This window comes from Salvelinus fontinalis, chromosome 18 (genome assembly GCF_029448725.1).
Source record: "Salvelinus fontinalis isolate EN_2023a chromosome 18, ASM2944872v1, whole genome shotgun sequence".
NCBI lineage: Eukaryota > Metazoa > Chordata > Actinopteri > Salmoniformes > Salmonidae > Salvelinus > Salvelinus fontinalis.
In genome coordinates, this window is record NC_074682.1 from 60,175,753 (window position 1) to 60,191,269 (window position 15,517).

General features: G+C 46.8%; 1 protein-coding gene across 12 annotated transcripts in view; it reads right to left on the reverse strand.

The window, feature by feature from the left end:
• slmapa (sarcolemma associated protein a) overlaps positions 1–15,517 on the reverse strand; it is a 172,669-nt gene that overhangs the window by 40,913 nt on the left and 116,239 nt on the right. For 9 of the 12 annotated variants that reach the window (XM_055869967.1, XM_055869970.1, XM_055869972.1 and 6 more), the window contains 4 exons: positions 11,444–11,503; positions 9,926–10,000; positions 4,680–4,763; positions 4,333–4,392 (listed from right to left, as the gene is read on the reverse strand). In XM_055869967.1, coding sequence (XP_055725942.1) covers positions 4,333–4,392; positions 4,680–4,763; positions 9,926–10,000; positions 11,444–11,503 — 279 coding nt within the window. The remainder of the gene's footprint in view (positions 1–4,332; positions 4,393–4,679; positions 4,764–9,925; positions 10,001–11,443; positions 11,504–15,517) is intronic. The other 3 variants (XM_055869968.1, XM_055869971.1, XM_055869978.1) reach the window with 1 other exon arrangement.

A 15,517-nucleotide genomic window follows, 5' to 3' on the forward strand; every position in this document is an offset into this window, starting at 1 on the left:
CAGAGCAAAAACCAAGCCACGAGGTCAAGGGAATTGTCTATACAGCTTTGAGACAGGATTGTGTCGAGGCACAGATCTGGGGAAGGGTACCAAAACGTTTCTGCAGCATTGAAGGTCCCCAAGAACACAGTGGCCTCCATCATTCTTAAATGGAAGAAGTTTGGAACCACCAAGACTCTTCCTAGAGCTGGCCGCCCGGCCAAACTGAGCAATCAGGGGAGAAGGGCCTTGGTCAGGGAGGTGACCAAGAACCCGATGGTCACTCTGACAGAGCTCTAGAGTTCCTCTGTGGAGATGGGAGAACCTTCCAGAAGGACAACCATCTCTGCAGCACTCCACCAATCAGGCCTTTATGATAGAGTGGCCAGACGGAAGCCACTCCTCAGTAAAAGGCACATGACTGCAGGCCTGGAGTTTGCCAAAAGGCACCGAAAGACTATCACACCATGAGAAACAAGATTCTTTGGTCTGATGAAATCAAGAACGAACTCTTTGGCCTGAATGCCAAGCGTCACGTCTGGAGGAAACCTGGCACCATCCCTACGGTGAAGCATGGTGGTGGCAGCATCATGCTGTGGGGATGTTTTTCAGCGGCAGGGACTGGGAGACTAGTCAGGATCAAGGGAAAGATGAACAGAGCAAAGCAGAGAGGTCCTTGATGAAAACCTGCTCCAGAGTGCTCAGGACCTCAGACTGGGGCGAAGGTTCACCTTCCAACAGGACAACGACCCTAAGCACACAGCCAAGACAACGCAGGAGTGGCTTCGGGACAAGTCTCTGAATGTCCTTGAGTGGCCCAGCCAGAGCCCGGACTTGAACCCAATCGAAGTAGGCTGTGATTCGATGATAAACTAACAGGCACCGCATTGATTATATGTAACGCAGGACAAGCTAGTAAACCTAGTAATATCATCAACCATGTGGTGTTAACTAGTGATGATGTTAAGATTTAGTTATTTTATAAGATAAGTTTAATGCTAGCTAGCACCTTACCTTGGCTCCTTGCAGCCACAAGGTCCTTTTTACATGCTTCAGTCACTTAACAGGTGGTCAGCCTGCCACGCAGTCTCCTCGTGGATTGCAATGTAATCGGCCATAATCGACATCCAAAAACGCAGATTACTGATTGTTATGAAAACTTGAAATCGGCCCTAATTAATGGGTGGACCTCTAGTTGATACTGAAGGTATATGATCATGTGACTACAGTCAACTCCTGATAAATGCAATGGCTTGTTGTTGCTGTTGTTGAGACTTGTCAACTCCACAGCTAAAAGGTTAGTTCACCGTTAACCAAAGTGTCCCGGACTAGCCAAGTTCGGCCTCTGATCTAACACAACACCATCAAAGCTCCACATATAGTCAGGAGTACCAGCCGTGAGACCCATACCACACCCTGCTACCCTGCCAGGTTAGCTGGCCTGATATCATCCAAATGGCTTCCTATATAGTGCACTACTAATACCCATAGGGCTCTGGTCAAAAGTGCTGCACTATATAGGTAATAGGGCTCTGGTCAAAAGTGCTGCACTATATAGGTAATAGGGCTCTGGTCAAAAGTGCTGCACTATATAGGTAATAGGGCTCTGGTCAAAAGTGCTGCACTATATAGGGAATAGGGCTCTGGTCAAAAGTGCTGCACTATATAGGTAATAGGGCTCTGGTCAAAAGTGCTGCACTATATAGGTAATAGGGCTCTGGTCAAAAGTGCTGCACTATATAGGTAATAGGGCTCTGGTCAAAAGTGCTGCACTATATAGGTAATAGGGCTCTGGTCAAAAGTGCTGCACTATATAGGTAATAGGGCTCTGGTCAAAAGTGCTGCACTATATAGGGAATAGGGCTCTGGTCAAAAGTGCTGCACTATATAGGTAATCGGGCTCTGGTCAAAAGTGCTGCACTATATAGGTAATAGGGCTCTGGTCAAAAGTGCTGCACTATATAGGTAATAGGGCTCTGGTCAAAAGTGCTGCACTATTTAGGTAATAGGGCTCTGGTCAAAAGTGCTGCACTATATAGGTAATAGGGTGCCATTTGGTAATACCTGCACTGAACACAAGGGGCGCTATTTTCAAACCTCACTGATTCTCAGTAATCCGAAGGTTAGTAATGCTAACAAGTACAAGTAAATCCCATCTAAATGCTAACGAGCGCATTTGCGAACATTTTATCATCAGTCTCTGACAAACTATATGCAGGAAGGACATCCCAGTTCATAAAGATATACAACAACAAAAAATTGTACACAGTTTGTTGCACAAACAAAACCAATATTAGACAGCAAGACTCTTGTTCCAGGAGGGGGAGAAGCTTGTATTTTGGAAGACGCTAGGTAACAAGCTACCAGGTTAGCAAACCAGCTGGTAAATATCTAGTAGTGAATTCCCTGCTGTAACTAGATCACCAGGCGCCTGCTGCACAACAGTGACTCACAAGGCTCCGGAACTCTCGTCATCACGTGCTTGTAAACAGAATAACATGTGACTGGGGACTACCGGTAAGCTTCATCATGAAAAATAGGTTAAAAGAACGCATATTGCACAAGTAACGTAGACTGTAGGTATTTACTTAAATATAAGCTACAAATATTAACATTATTGAAGACCGTATTGACAGTATAAAAATAAAAAAAACCTGTGGCCATTTCCAAATAGCCCCGGTTTATGGTACTCTGGCCCAAGCCTAACTAGTACTGAATTTATCTAATCAAAATGTTCATCGTACAACATCCCCACCACTGTTGGCGCGAACCACTGTTGGCGCGAACCACTGTTGGCGCGAACCACTGTTGGCGCGAACCACTGTTGGCGCGAACCACTGTTGGAGCGAACCACTGTTGGAGCGAACCACTGTTGGAGCGAACCACTGTTGGAGCGAACCACTGTTGGAGCGAACCACTGTTGGAGCGAACCACTGTTGGAGCGAACCACTGTTGGAGCGAACCACTGTTGGAGCGAACCACTGTTGGAGCGAACCACTGTTGGAGCGAACCACTGTTGGAGCGAACCACTGTTGGAGCGAACCACTGTTGGAGCGAACCACTGTTGGAGCGAACCACTGTTGGAGCGAACCACTGTTGGAGCGAACCACTGTTGGAGCGAACCACTGTTGGAGCGAACCACTGTTGGAGCGAACCACTGTTGGAGCGAACCACTGTTGGAGCGAACCACTGTTGGAGCGAACCACTGTTAGAGCGAACCACTGTTGGAGTGAACCACTGTTGGAGTGAACCACTGTTATAGTGAACCACTGTTATAGTGAACCACTGTTATAGTGAACCACTGTTATAGTGAACCACTGTTATAGTGAACCACTGTTATAGTGAACCACCACTGTTGGAGCGAACCACTGTTGGAGCGAACCACTGTTGGAGTGAACCACTGTTATAGTGAACCACTGTTGGAGTGAACCACTGTTGGAGTGAACCACTGTTGGAGTGAACCACTGTTGGAGTGAACCACTGTTGGAGTGAACCACCGTTGGAGTGAACCACCGTTATAGTGAACCACCGTTATAGTGAACCACTGTTATAGTGAACCACTGTTATAGTGAACCACTGTTGGAGTGAACCACTGTTGGAGTGAACCACTGTTGGAGTGAACCACTGTTATAGTGAACCACTGTTGGAGTGAACCACTGTTGGAGTGAACCACTGTTGGAGTGAACCACTGTTGGAGTGAACCACTGTTGGAGTGAACCACTGTTGGAGTGAACCACTGTTGGAGCGAACCACTGTTGGAGTGAACCACTGTTATAGTGAACCACTGTTGGAGTGAACCACTGTTGGAGTGAATCACTGTTATAGTGAACCACTGTTGGAGCGAACCACTGTTGGAGCGAACCACTGTTGGAGTGAACCACTGTTATAGTGAACCACTGTTGGAGTGAACCACTGTTGGAGTGAACCACTGTTAGAGTGAACCACTGTTGGAGCGAACCACTGTTAGAGTGAACCACTGTTATAGTGAACCACTGTTGGAGTGAACCACTGTTGGAGTGAACCACTGTTGGAGTGAACCACTGTTGGAGTGAACCACTGTTGGAGTGAACCACTGTTGGAGTGAACCACTGTTGGAGTGAACCACTGTTGGAGTGAACCACTGTTGGAGTGAACCACTGTTGGAGTGAACCACTGTTGGAGTGAACCACTGTTGGAGCGAACCACTGTTGGAGTGAGCCACTGTTGGAGTGAACCACTGTTATAGTGAACCACTGTTGATCCATTCCCGTTGCCTCCACACAACCACACAACAAGATTTGATGTCAACCACACTAACACAATTATTGTGCTAGTCTAAGTAAATCTATATTATTATATATAAATATGTATTACCTTTGAGCAGGGCGACCCTGTTCTGTGGCTCGTTCAGCTCATGATCATCCATGTTTCCGTCTACACAGAGAGAGAAAGAGAGAGAGAGACAGAGACAGAGACAGAGAGAAAGAGACAGAGAGAGAGAGAGAGAAAGAGACAGAGACAGAGAGAGAGAAAGAGAGAGAGAGAGAGAGAGACAGAGAGAGAGAGAGACAAAGAGACAGAGACAGAGAGACAGAGACAGAGACAGAGAGAAAGAGACAGAGACAGAGAGACAACTTCAAAATAGTTCGACCATTAAAAATGTACAAAATAAATATAGACTTGTTTATATAATATAAAGCGTTAACGGTATCTTGTTTTACCTGACGTGTCGTCACTGCTGCGATCTTTGCTGGGGCTTAGTGTATCTGACATGTCCGACTCCTTAGCATCCAGTAGGTTTTCTACTGGACAGAGGGACAGACCAGTTAGAACAGGGCAACTACACTCACACGACACTGAACTACCCCCCCCCCCGTTGCTTCAGTTGGTTTGCTCCCCTTATTTCCATCCACCCATTAACCACACGTGGTCATAGATCTGCCTGCCTGGGGGTATGAGGTGTGGTCATAGATCTGCCTGCCTGGGGGTATGAGGTGTGGTCATAGATCTGCCTGCCTGGGGGTATGAGGTGGGGGTATGAGGTGTGGTCATAGATCTGCCTGCCTGGGGGTATGAGGTGTGGTCATAGATCTGCCTGCCAGGGGGTATGAGGTGGGGGTATGAGGTGGGGGTATGAGGTGTGGTCATAGATCTGCCTGCCTGGGGGTATGAGGTGGGGGTATGAGGTGTGGTCATAGATCTGCCTGCCAGGGGGTATGAGGTGGGGGTATGAGGTGTGGTCATAGATCTGCCTGCCTGGGGGTATGAGGTGTGGTCATAGATCTGCCTGCCTGGGGGTATGAGGTGGGGGTATGAGGTGGGGGTATGAGGTGTGGTCATAGATCTGCCTGCCTGGGGGTAAGAGGTGGGGGTATGAGGTGTGGTCATAGATCTGTCTGCCAGGGGGTATGAGGTGTGGTCATAGATCTGCCTGCCAGGGGGTATGAGGTGTGGTCATAGATCTGTCTGCCAGGGGGTATGAGGTGTGGTCATAGATCTGCCTGCCAGGGGGTATGAGGTGTGGTCATAGATCTGCCTGCCTGGGGGTATGAGGTGGGGGTATGAGGTGTGTCATAGATCTGCCTGCCAGGGGGTATGAGGTGGGGGTATGAGGTGTGGTCATAGATCTGCCTGGGGGTATGAGGTGGGGTCATAGATCTGCCTGGGGGTATGAGGTGTGTCATAGATCTGCCTGCCAGGGGGTATGAGGTGTGTGTGGTTGCACCACACAACTGAAATAGCTGTTCTACAGAGCTAGTTGGGAGCCAGAACTAGGCCAGAACTAGCAGTATGTTAACTCAACAATAGTCTTTATGCACGGTGGTATTTGTGTGAGTGTAGGGGGGAGAGAGAGAGAGAGAGACAGACAGACAGAGAGAGAACAATAATGGAAATGTCTCAGAGCTCCCATCCAACAACAAGGGATTTGTCTGACTCTGGTGGTGTTTAATAGATGCTATTGTGACACCTGGTGGACACAATTGGATTTCAAATGAGCCTGAGAGAACACAGTGCGTTGTGAATTCTGTAATGAATGTATTGTAATGTTTTTTAAATTGTATAACTGCTTTAATTTAGCCGGACCCCAGGAAGATTAGCTACTGCCTTGTATGATCTTTTACCCGATCTAATGTGTCATATTCTCCTATATTAATTTCACATTTCCACAAACTTCAAAGTGTTTCCTTTCAAATGGTATCAAGAAAATGCGTATCCTGGCTTCAGGTCCTGAGCTACAGACAGTTAGAGCTACCATCCAACAAAAACACCAAGGGGTTTGTCTGACTGGTTAGAGCTACCGTCCAACAACAAAGGGGTTGTCTGATTGGTCAGAGCTACCGTCCAACAACAAAGGGTTTGTCTGACTGGTCAGAGCTACCGTCCAACAACAAGGGGTTTGTCTGACTGGTCAGAGCTACCGTCCAACAACAAAGGGGTTTGTCTGACTGGTCAGAGCTACCGTCCAACAACAAGGGGTTTGTCTGACTGGTTAGAGCTACCGTCCAACACCAAGGGGTTTGTCTGACTGGTCAGAGCTACCGTCCAACAAAAACACCAAGGGGTTTGTCTGACTGGTCAGAGCTACCGTCCAACAAAAACACCAAGGGGTTTGTCTGACTGGTCAAAGCTACCGTCCAACACAAGGGGTTTGTCTGACTGGTCAGAGCTACCGTTCAACACCAAGGGGTTTGTCTGACTGGTTAGAGCTACCGTTCAACACCAAGGGGTTTGTCTGACTGGTCAGAGCTACCGTTCAACACCAAGGGGTTTGTCTGACTGGTCAGAGCTACCGTTCAACACCAAGGGGTTTGTCTGACTGGTCAGAGCTACCGTCCAACAACAAAGGGGTTTGTCTGACTGGTCAAAGCTACCGTCCAACACCAAGGGGTTTGTCTGACTGGTCAGAGCTACCGTTCAACACCAAGGGGTTTGTCTGACTGGTCAAAGCTACCGTCCAACACCAAGGGGTTTGTCTGACTGGTCAAAGCTACCGTCCAACACCAAGGGGTTTGTCTGACTGGTCAAAGCTACCGTCCAACAACAAAGGGTTTGTCTGACTGGTCAGAGCTACCGTCCAACAACAAAGGGGTTTGTCTGACTGGTCAAAGCTACCGTCCAACACCAAGGGGTTTGTCTGACTGGTCAGAGCTACCGTCCAACAACAAAGGGTTTGTCTGACTGGTCAAAGCTACCGTCCAACACCAAGGGGTTTGTCTGACTGGTCAGAGCTACCGTCCAACAACAAAGGGGTTTGTCTGACTGGTCAAAGCTACCGTCCAACAACAAGGGGTTTGTCTGACTGGTCAAAGCTACCGTCCAACACCAAGGGGTTTGTCTGACTGGTCAAAGCTACCGTCCAACACCAAGGGGTTTGTCTGACTGGTCAAAGCTACCGTCCAACACCAAGGGGTTTGTCTGACTGGACGGTAGCTCTGACCAACAACAAAGGGGTTTGTCTGACTGGTCAAAGCTACCGTCCAACACCAAGGGGTTTGTCTGACTGGTCAGAGCTACCGTTCAACACCAAGGGGTTTGTCTGACTGGTCAGAGCTGGTCAGTCACTCTATAGTATAAGTTTTCGTGATCTTCCTGTTCGGCTTTGCGCCCCCTCGGGCTTGTGCGGTGGGGGAGATCTTTGTGGGCTATACTCAGCCTTATCTCAGGGTAGTAAATTGGTGGTCTGTTGATATCCCTCTCGTGGTGCGGGGCTCTGCTTTGGCAAAGTGGGTGGGGTTATATCCTGCCTGGTTGGCTCTGTCTGGGGGTATTGTCGGACGGGGCCAGTGTCCCCGGACCCCCCCCCCCCCCCCCGTCTCAGCCTCCAGTATCTACGCTGGTGTCCTTAAGTTCTCCCTCTCCTCCTGGAGGACCTGAGCCCTGGACCATGCCTCAAGACTACCTGGCCTGATGACTCCTTGCTGTCCCCAGTCCTCCTGGTCGTGCTGCTGATCCAGTTTCTGCTGTTCTACCTGCTGCTATGGAACCCTGATCTGTTCACCGGACGTGCTACCTTGTCCCAGACCTGCTGTTTTTGTCTCTCTCTCTCCCTCCCTCTCCTGTGTCTCTACCTCTGAATGCTCGGCTATGAAAAGCCAACTGACTCCTGAAGTACTGACCTGTTGCACCCTCTACAACCACTGTGATTATTATTTGATCCTGCTGGTCATTTAACATTTGAACATCTTCAAGAACGATCTAGCCTTACATGGTCATGTACTCTTATAATCTCCACCAGCACAGCCAGAAGAGGTCTGGCCACCCCTCATAGCCTGTTTCCTCTCTAGGTTTCTTCCTAGGTTTTGGCCTTTCTAGGGAGTTTTTCCTAGCCACCGTGCTTCTACACCTGCATCGCTTGCTGTTTGGGGGTTTTAGGCTGGGTTTCTGTACAGCACTTTGAGATATCGGCTGATGTACGAAGGGCTTTAATAAATACATTTGATTCACGGATCCACATGTACCCGAATGCCCGCGACGAGCACCAAGACCGGATCCAGACTTCTATAAATGACAACAGGTCTGGTCGGATCCGATTGTCACGGTCTTGGATATGGGTAATTTTACCCGACTTGTCGGAACGCGACTGCCGCAGTAGAAAGAGAGAGAAATTGTATAATTTATGCTGTTGCTCTTGCTTTTCACGAGAGTGGAGTGTGTTGCGCGTGTAGCTTGTTATTGGCCAATCAGAAGTCATCAAAAGCGTCAATAGACTACATTCACAGAGCCTACGTAATCATATTTGATAAATAACCTAGTTATGGCAGCTACTAGTCTACTATGGCGCGAGCTGGCTTGGTTGGTCGTAGTCGCTCGTCTCTCCCTCGTCCCCGTGTCACTCGCTCACAAGCATGGCCCCTCCAACGCCTGCTAGAGCGGCACCTCTCTGCCTCCTCTCACGTTTTTTTAATCAGCTCAGGTTCATAAAATAGCTCAAAACATTTATCATCTGCTGCTTCCCTCACTTGAACCCCCCCGGGTTACAGCTGAAACTCAAGTGTCAATCTCCATGAGTATACTATTTGGACTTTTGATTTTCTTCTTGATATTTTGATTGGACATTTTAGGTGCACGAGGGAGCTGGCAATACAAGCATTTCGCTGCACCTATAATAACACCTGCTAAACTGTGTACGCAATGAATAAACTTTGATTTGAAATTGGAAACAGGCGCTGCCAATCAGTGGTTTCTGTCTCTTGCCTGACCTTCGTGGCAGTAATCTGGTGTGTGTGTGTGTGTTACTGTAATCTGGTGTGTGTGTTACTGTAATCTGGTGTGTGTGTTACTGTAATCTGGTGTGTGTTACTGTAATCGGTGTAATCTGGTGTGTGATACTGTAATCGGTGTAATCTGGTGTGTGTTACTGTAATCTGTGTAATCTGGTGTGTGTTACTGTAATCTGTGTAATCTTGTGTGTGTTACTGTAATCTGTGTAATCTTGGGGGACATGGCCATACCATTTGTAGCATCTCTGACGTTCCCTCCCACCCTTTTCCTCTCTGAAACAAAACTATTGGCATGATGAGGTCTGTCAGTTACTGTTCCCTGCTGCTAGAATCCTTGTCAGTGGCCTGGTCTCATGTTGGATCAGAGGCAGACATAAATAGATATTCATTAAATCAGTGTTGTGTGATTCAGCTGCAGTTTAATTCTCCTGGCTGCATTCAGACTGCTGAGAGAGATGGTACCAGACAGCTGACCCTGAACAGACGATGAGCGCCGGGAGAACATTTAACAGCCGACTCGTGTCTTGGATGTAACTAATAACGCCTTGGATATAGTTTTATACCTACAATAAATAGACATTGACACCGATTCCCCACACGGCAGTTTCTTGTCATTCTTGCTAGCGATCTGGCCATCCAGAATCACAACTGGCTGACATTTGACCCCATGGAAGCGCCCACATGGTTTTCAATGACGTCGTCAGCTAATACATCGATAGAGCACCGTGTAATGAACAGTATTTTACCTTTGAGTCTGTCAGGACTGGTAAGGCTGTCTCCTTCTGCTGTCTGGTTGTTCTGCAGGTGGGCATCGATCACCTCTGAGACACAGTAGAGATCCTCCATTAGTAAGACTGTGGTCGTAACACCTCATATCAGTCACATTTAGGGAAAAGTATTGGAAATCAGCATATGATGCAATTATTTCAAATCTGTCCCTAATATTCACATTTGACAGGAGCAAAACTCATCTCCCGACTCATCTAACTACATTTTTCATTGTATTTTCTAATGATCAATCGCTCAGTAAACATGCCTGGGCCTGAATAAATAATATTATCAAGCAGACAAAGGAGACTAGCTAAAAAAAACATATGGCTTCAGCCAAGTAGACTGACTAAAACAACCATATGGCCTCAGCCAAGTAAACTGACTAAAACAACCATATGGCTTCAGCCAAGTAGACTGACTAAACCAACCATATGGCTTCAGCCAAGTAGACTGACTAAAACAACCATATGGCTTCAGCCAAGTAGACTGACTAAAACAACCATATGGCTTCAGCCAAGTAGACTGACTAAAACAACCATATGGCTTCAGCCAAGTAGACTGACTAAACCAACCATATGACCTCAGCCAAGTAGACTGACTAAAACAACCATATGGCCTCAGCCAAGTAGACTGACTAAACCAACCATATGACCTCAGCCAAGTAGACTGACTAAAACAACCATATGGCTTCAGCCAAGTAGACTGACTAAAACAACCATATGGCCTCAGCCAAGTAGACTGACTAAAACAACCATATGGCTTCAGCCAAGTAGACTGACTAAAACAACCATATGGCCTCAGCCAAGTAGACTAACTAAAACAACCATATGGCTTCAGCCAAGTAGACTGACTAAAACAACCATATGGCCTCAGCCAAGTAGACTGACTAAAACAACCATATGGCCTCAGCCAAGTAGACTGACTAAAACAACCATGTGGCCTCAGCCAAGTAGACTGACTAAAACAACCATATGGCTTCAGCCAAGTAGACTGACTAAACCAACCATATGGCCTCAGCCAAGTAAACTGACTAAACCAACCATATGGCTTCAGCCAAGTAGACTGACTTAAACAACCATATGGCTTCAGCCAAGTAGACTGACTAAAACAACCATATGGCCTCAGCCAAGTAAACTGACTAAACCAACCATATGGCTTCAGCCAAGTAGACTGACTAAACCAACCATATGGCTTCAGCCAAGTAGACTGACTAAAACAACCATATGGCTTCAGCCAAATAGACTGACTAAAACAACCATATGGCTTCAGCCAAGTAGACTGACTAAAACAACCATATGGCTTCAGCCAAGTAGACTGACTAAAACAACCATATGGCTTCAGCCAAGTAGACTGACTAAACCATATGGCCTCAGCCAAGTAGACAGGAAATAGCTTGATTTAAAAATGACTCAAATTTCTACACTACTATTTTGCTGACAAAGCAAAACCATGGAGAACACACACATACACACAGCAAGAAAACAAAGACTCACCGTCGAAGTTGGCCAGCTTGTGCAACGACGAGCCCACTGCTTCTTTCAACTGTTTCACGGCTGTAGAGGGGAGAAATTGTGGTCAAAACGTGACGATGACTGAACGAGGCCACCTGTAGAGTGAGAGAAGCATCCATCTCTAAGCCTCGTCTCAGGATTAGCCTCGAGCTAGCTTCTGAGCGGCAGTAGTAGGTCGTTAAGCTCATTTAAGAACAGCAAAAACAAAAAAAATGCTGTTCATCATTTTTGGTTCAACCAATTAGCTATGAATAAGGTAATTTAATTTGGTTCATCAACCAATTAGCTATTAATAAGCTAATTTAATTTGGTTCATCAACCAATTAGCTATTAATAAGCTAATTTCATTTGGTTCATCAACCAATTAGCTATTAATAAGCTAATTTCATTTGGTTCATCAACCAATTAGCTATTAATAAGCTAATTTCATTTGGTTCATCAACCAATTAGCTATTAATAAGCTAATTTAATTTGGCATGTTGGAATTCTCTCAACACAGTACCACTCAAAGCAGTGTGATGTAAAAATGTACAAAACAGTACAAACGATCGGTGCAAAGACAACAGCTAGCGTCATCACTAGCAGGTAAACTACAGTACCCAACATGCAACAGAACAAGGAAGTTAAACACCCAGACAGTCCAAGAGAGGAACCACACAGTTAGGCTAATATCTAGTGAAAAGTTAAAAAAGGTGGTGTTATCATGCAGAAAACCAAAGAGTGATTGTGAAGGTCTCAAAAGAAGAGGAAAAACAAGTTATGCAATTATATGAAGAAACAATAGGTAAAGGAAACCATTCTAGTAGTCTGCCCTGAGACACGGTACATTCTGCTATACCAGGAAACCATTCTAGTAGTCTGCCCTGAGACACGGTACATTCTGCTATACCAGGAAACCATTCTAGTAGCCTGCCCTGAGACACGGTACATTCTGCTATACCAGGAAACCATTCTAGTAGTCTGCCCTGAGACACGGTACATTCTGCTATACCAGGAAACCATTCTAGTAGTCTGCCCTGAGACACGGTACATTCTGCTATACCAGGAAACCATTCTAGTAGTCTGCCCTGAGACACGGTACATTCTGCTATACCAGGAAACCATTCTAGTAGTCTGCCCTGAGACACGGTACATTCTGCTATACCAGGAAACCATTCTAGTAGTCTGCCCTGAGACACGGTACATTCTGCTATACCAGGAAACCATTCTAGTAGCCTGCCCTGAGACACGGTACATTCTGCTATACCAGGAAACCATTCTAGTAGTCTGCCCTGAGACACGGTACATTCTGCTATACCAGGAAACCATTCTAGTAGCCTGCCCTGAGACACGGTACATTCTGCTATACCAGGAAACCATTCTAGTAGTCTGCCCTGAGACACGGTACATTCTGCTATACCAGGAAACCATTCTAGTAGCCTGCCCTGAGACACGGTACATTCTGCTATACCAGGAAACCATTCTAGTAGCCTGCCCTGAGACACGGTACATTCTGCTATACCAGGAAACCATTCTAGTAGTCTGCCCTGAGACACGGTACATTCTGCTATACCAGGAAACCATTCTAGTAGCCTGCCCTGAGACACGGTACATTCTGCTATACCAGGAAACCATTCTAGTAGTCTGCCCTGAGACACGGTACATTCTGCTATACCAGGAAACCATTCTAGTAGTCTGCCCTGAGACACGGTACATTCTGCTATACCAGGAAACCATTCTAGTAGTCTGCCCTGAGACACGGTACATTCTGCTATACCAGGAAACCATTCTAGTAGTCTGCCCTGAGACACGGTACATTCTGCTATACCAGGAAACCATTCTAGTAGTCTGCCCTGAGACACGGTACATTCTGCTATACCAGGAAACCATTCTAGTAGTCTGCCCTGAGACACGGTACATTCTGCTATACCAGGAAACCATTCTAGTAGTCTGCCCTGAGACACGGTACATTCTGCTATACCAGGAAACCATTCTAGTAGTCTGCCCTGAGACACGGTACATTCTGCTATACCAGGAAACCATTCTAGTAGTCTGCCCTGAGACACGGTACATTCTGCTATACCAGGAAACCATTCTAGTAGCCTGCCCTGAGACACGGTACATTCTGCTATACCAGGAAACCATTCTAGTAGTCTGCCCTGAGACACGGTACATTCTGCTATACCAGGAAACCATTCTAGTAGCCTGCCCTGAGACACGGTACATTCTGCTATACCAGGAAACCATTCTAGTAGTCTGCCCTGAGACACGGTACATTCTGCTATACCAGGAAACCATTCTAGTAGCCTGCCCTGAGACACGGTACATTCTGCTATACCAGGAAACCATTCTAGTAGCCTGCCCTGAGACACGGTACATTCTGCTATACCAGGAAACCATTCTAGTAGTCTGCCCTGAGACACGGTACATTCTGCTATACCAGGAAACCATTCTAGTAGCCTGCCCTGAGACACGGTACATTCTGCTATACCAGGAAACCATTCTAGTAGTCTGCCCTGAGACACGGTACATTCTGCTATACCAGGAAACCATTCTAGTAGTCTGCCCTGAGACACGGTACATTCTGCTATACCAGGAAACCATTCTAGTAGTCTGCCCTGAGACACGGTACATTCTGCTATACCAGGAAACCATTCTAGTAGTCTGCCCTGAGACACGGTACATTCTGCTATACCAGGAAACCATTCTAGTAGTCTGCCCTGAGACACGGTACATTCTGCTATACCAGGAAACCATTCTAGTAGTCTGCCCTGAGACACGGTACATTCTGCTATACCAGGAAACCATTCTAGTAGTCTGCCCTGAGACACGGTACATTCTGCTATACCAGGAAACCATTCTAGTAGTCTGCCCTGAGACACGGTACATTCTGCTATACCAGGAAACCATTCTAGTAGTCTGCCCTGAGACACGGTACATTCTGCTATACCAGGAAACCATTCTAGTAGTCTGCCCTGAGACACGGTACATTCTGCTATACCAGGAAACCATTCTAGTAGTCTGCCCTGAGACACGGTACATTCTGCTATACCAGGAAACCATTCTAGTAGCCTGCCCTGAGACACGGTACATTCTGCTATACCAGGAAACCATTCTAGTAGCCTGCCCTGAGACACGGTACATTCTGCTATACCAGGAAACCATTCTAGTAGCCTGCCCTGAGACACGGTACATTCTGCTATACCAGGAAACCATTCTAGTAGCCTGCCCTGAGACACGGTACATTCTGCTATACCAGGAAACCATTCTAGTAGTCTGCCCTGAGACACGGTACATTCTGCTATACCAGGAAACCATTCTAGTAGTCTGCCCTGAGACACGGTACATTCTGCTATACCAGGAAACCATTCTAGTAGTCTGCCCTGAGACACGGTACATTCTGCTATACCAGGAAACCATTCTAGTAGTCTGCCCTGAGACACGGTACATTCTGCTATACCAGGAAACCATTCTAGTAGTCTGCCCTGAGACACGGTACATTCTGCTATACCAGGAAACCATTCTAGTAGTCTGCCCTGAGACACGGTACATTCTGCTATACCAGGAAACCATTCTAGTAGTCTGCCCTGAGACACGGTACATTCTGCTATACCAGGAAACCATTCTAGTAGTCTGCCCTGAGACACGGTACATTCTGCTATACCAGGAAACCATTCTAGTAGTCTGCCCTGAGACACGGTACATTCTGCTATACCAGGAAACCATTCTAGTAGTCTGCCCTGAGACACGGTACATTCTGCTATACCAGGAAACCATTCTAGTAGTCTGCCCTGAGACACGGTACATTCTGCTATACCAGGAAACCATTCTAGTAGTCTGCCCTGAGACACGGTACATTCTGCTATACCAGGAAACCATTCTAGTAGTCTGCCCTGAGACACGGTACATTCTGCTATACCAGGAAACCATTCTAGTAGCCTGCCCTGAGACACGGTACATTCTGCTATACCAGGAAACCATTCTAGTAGCCTGCCCTGAGACACGGTACATTCTGCTATACCAGGAAACCATTCTAGTAGCCTGCCCTGAGACACGGTACATTCTGCTATACCAGGA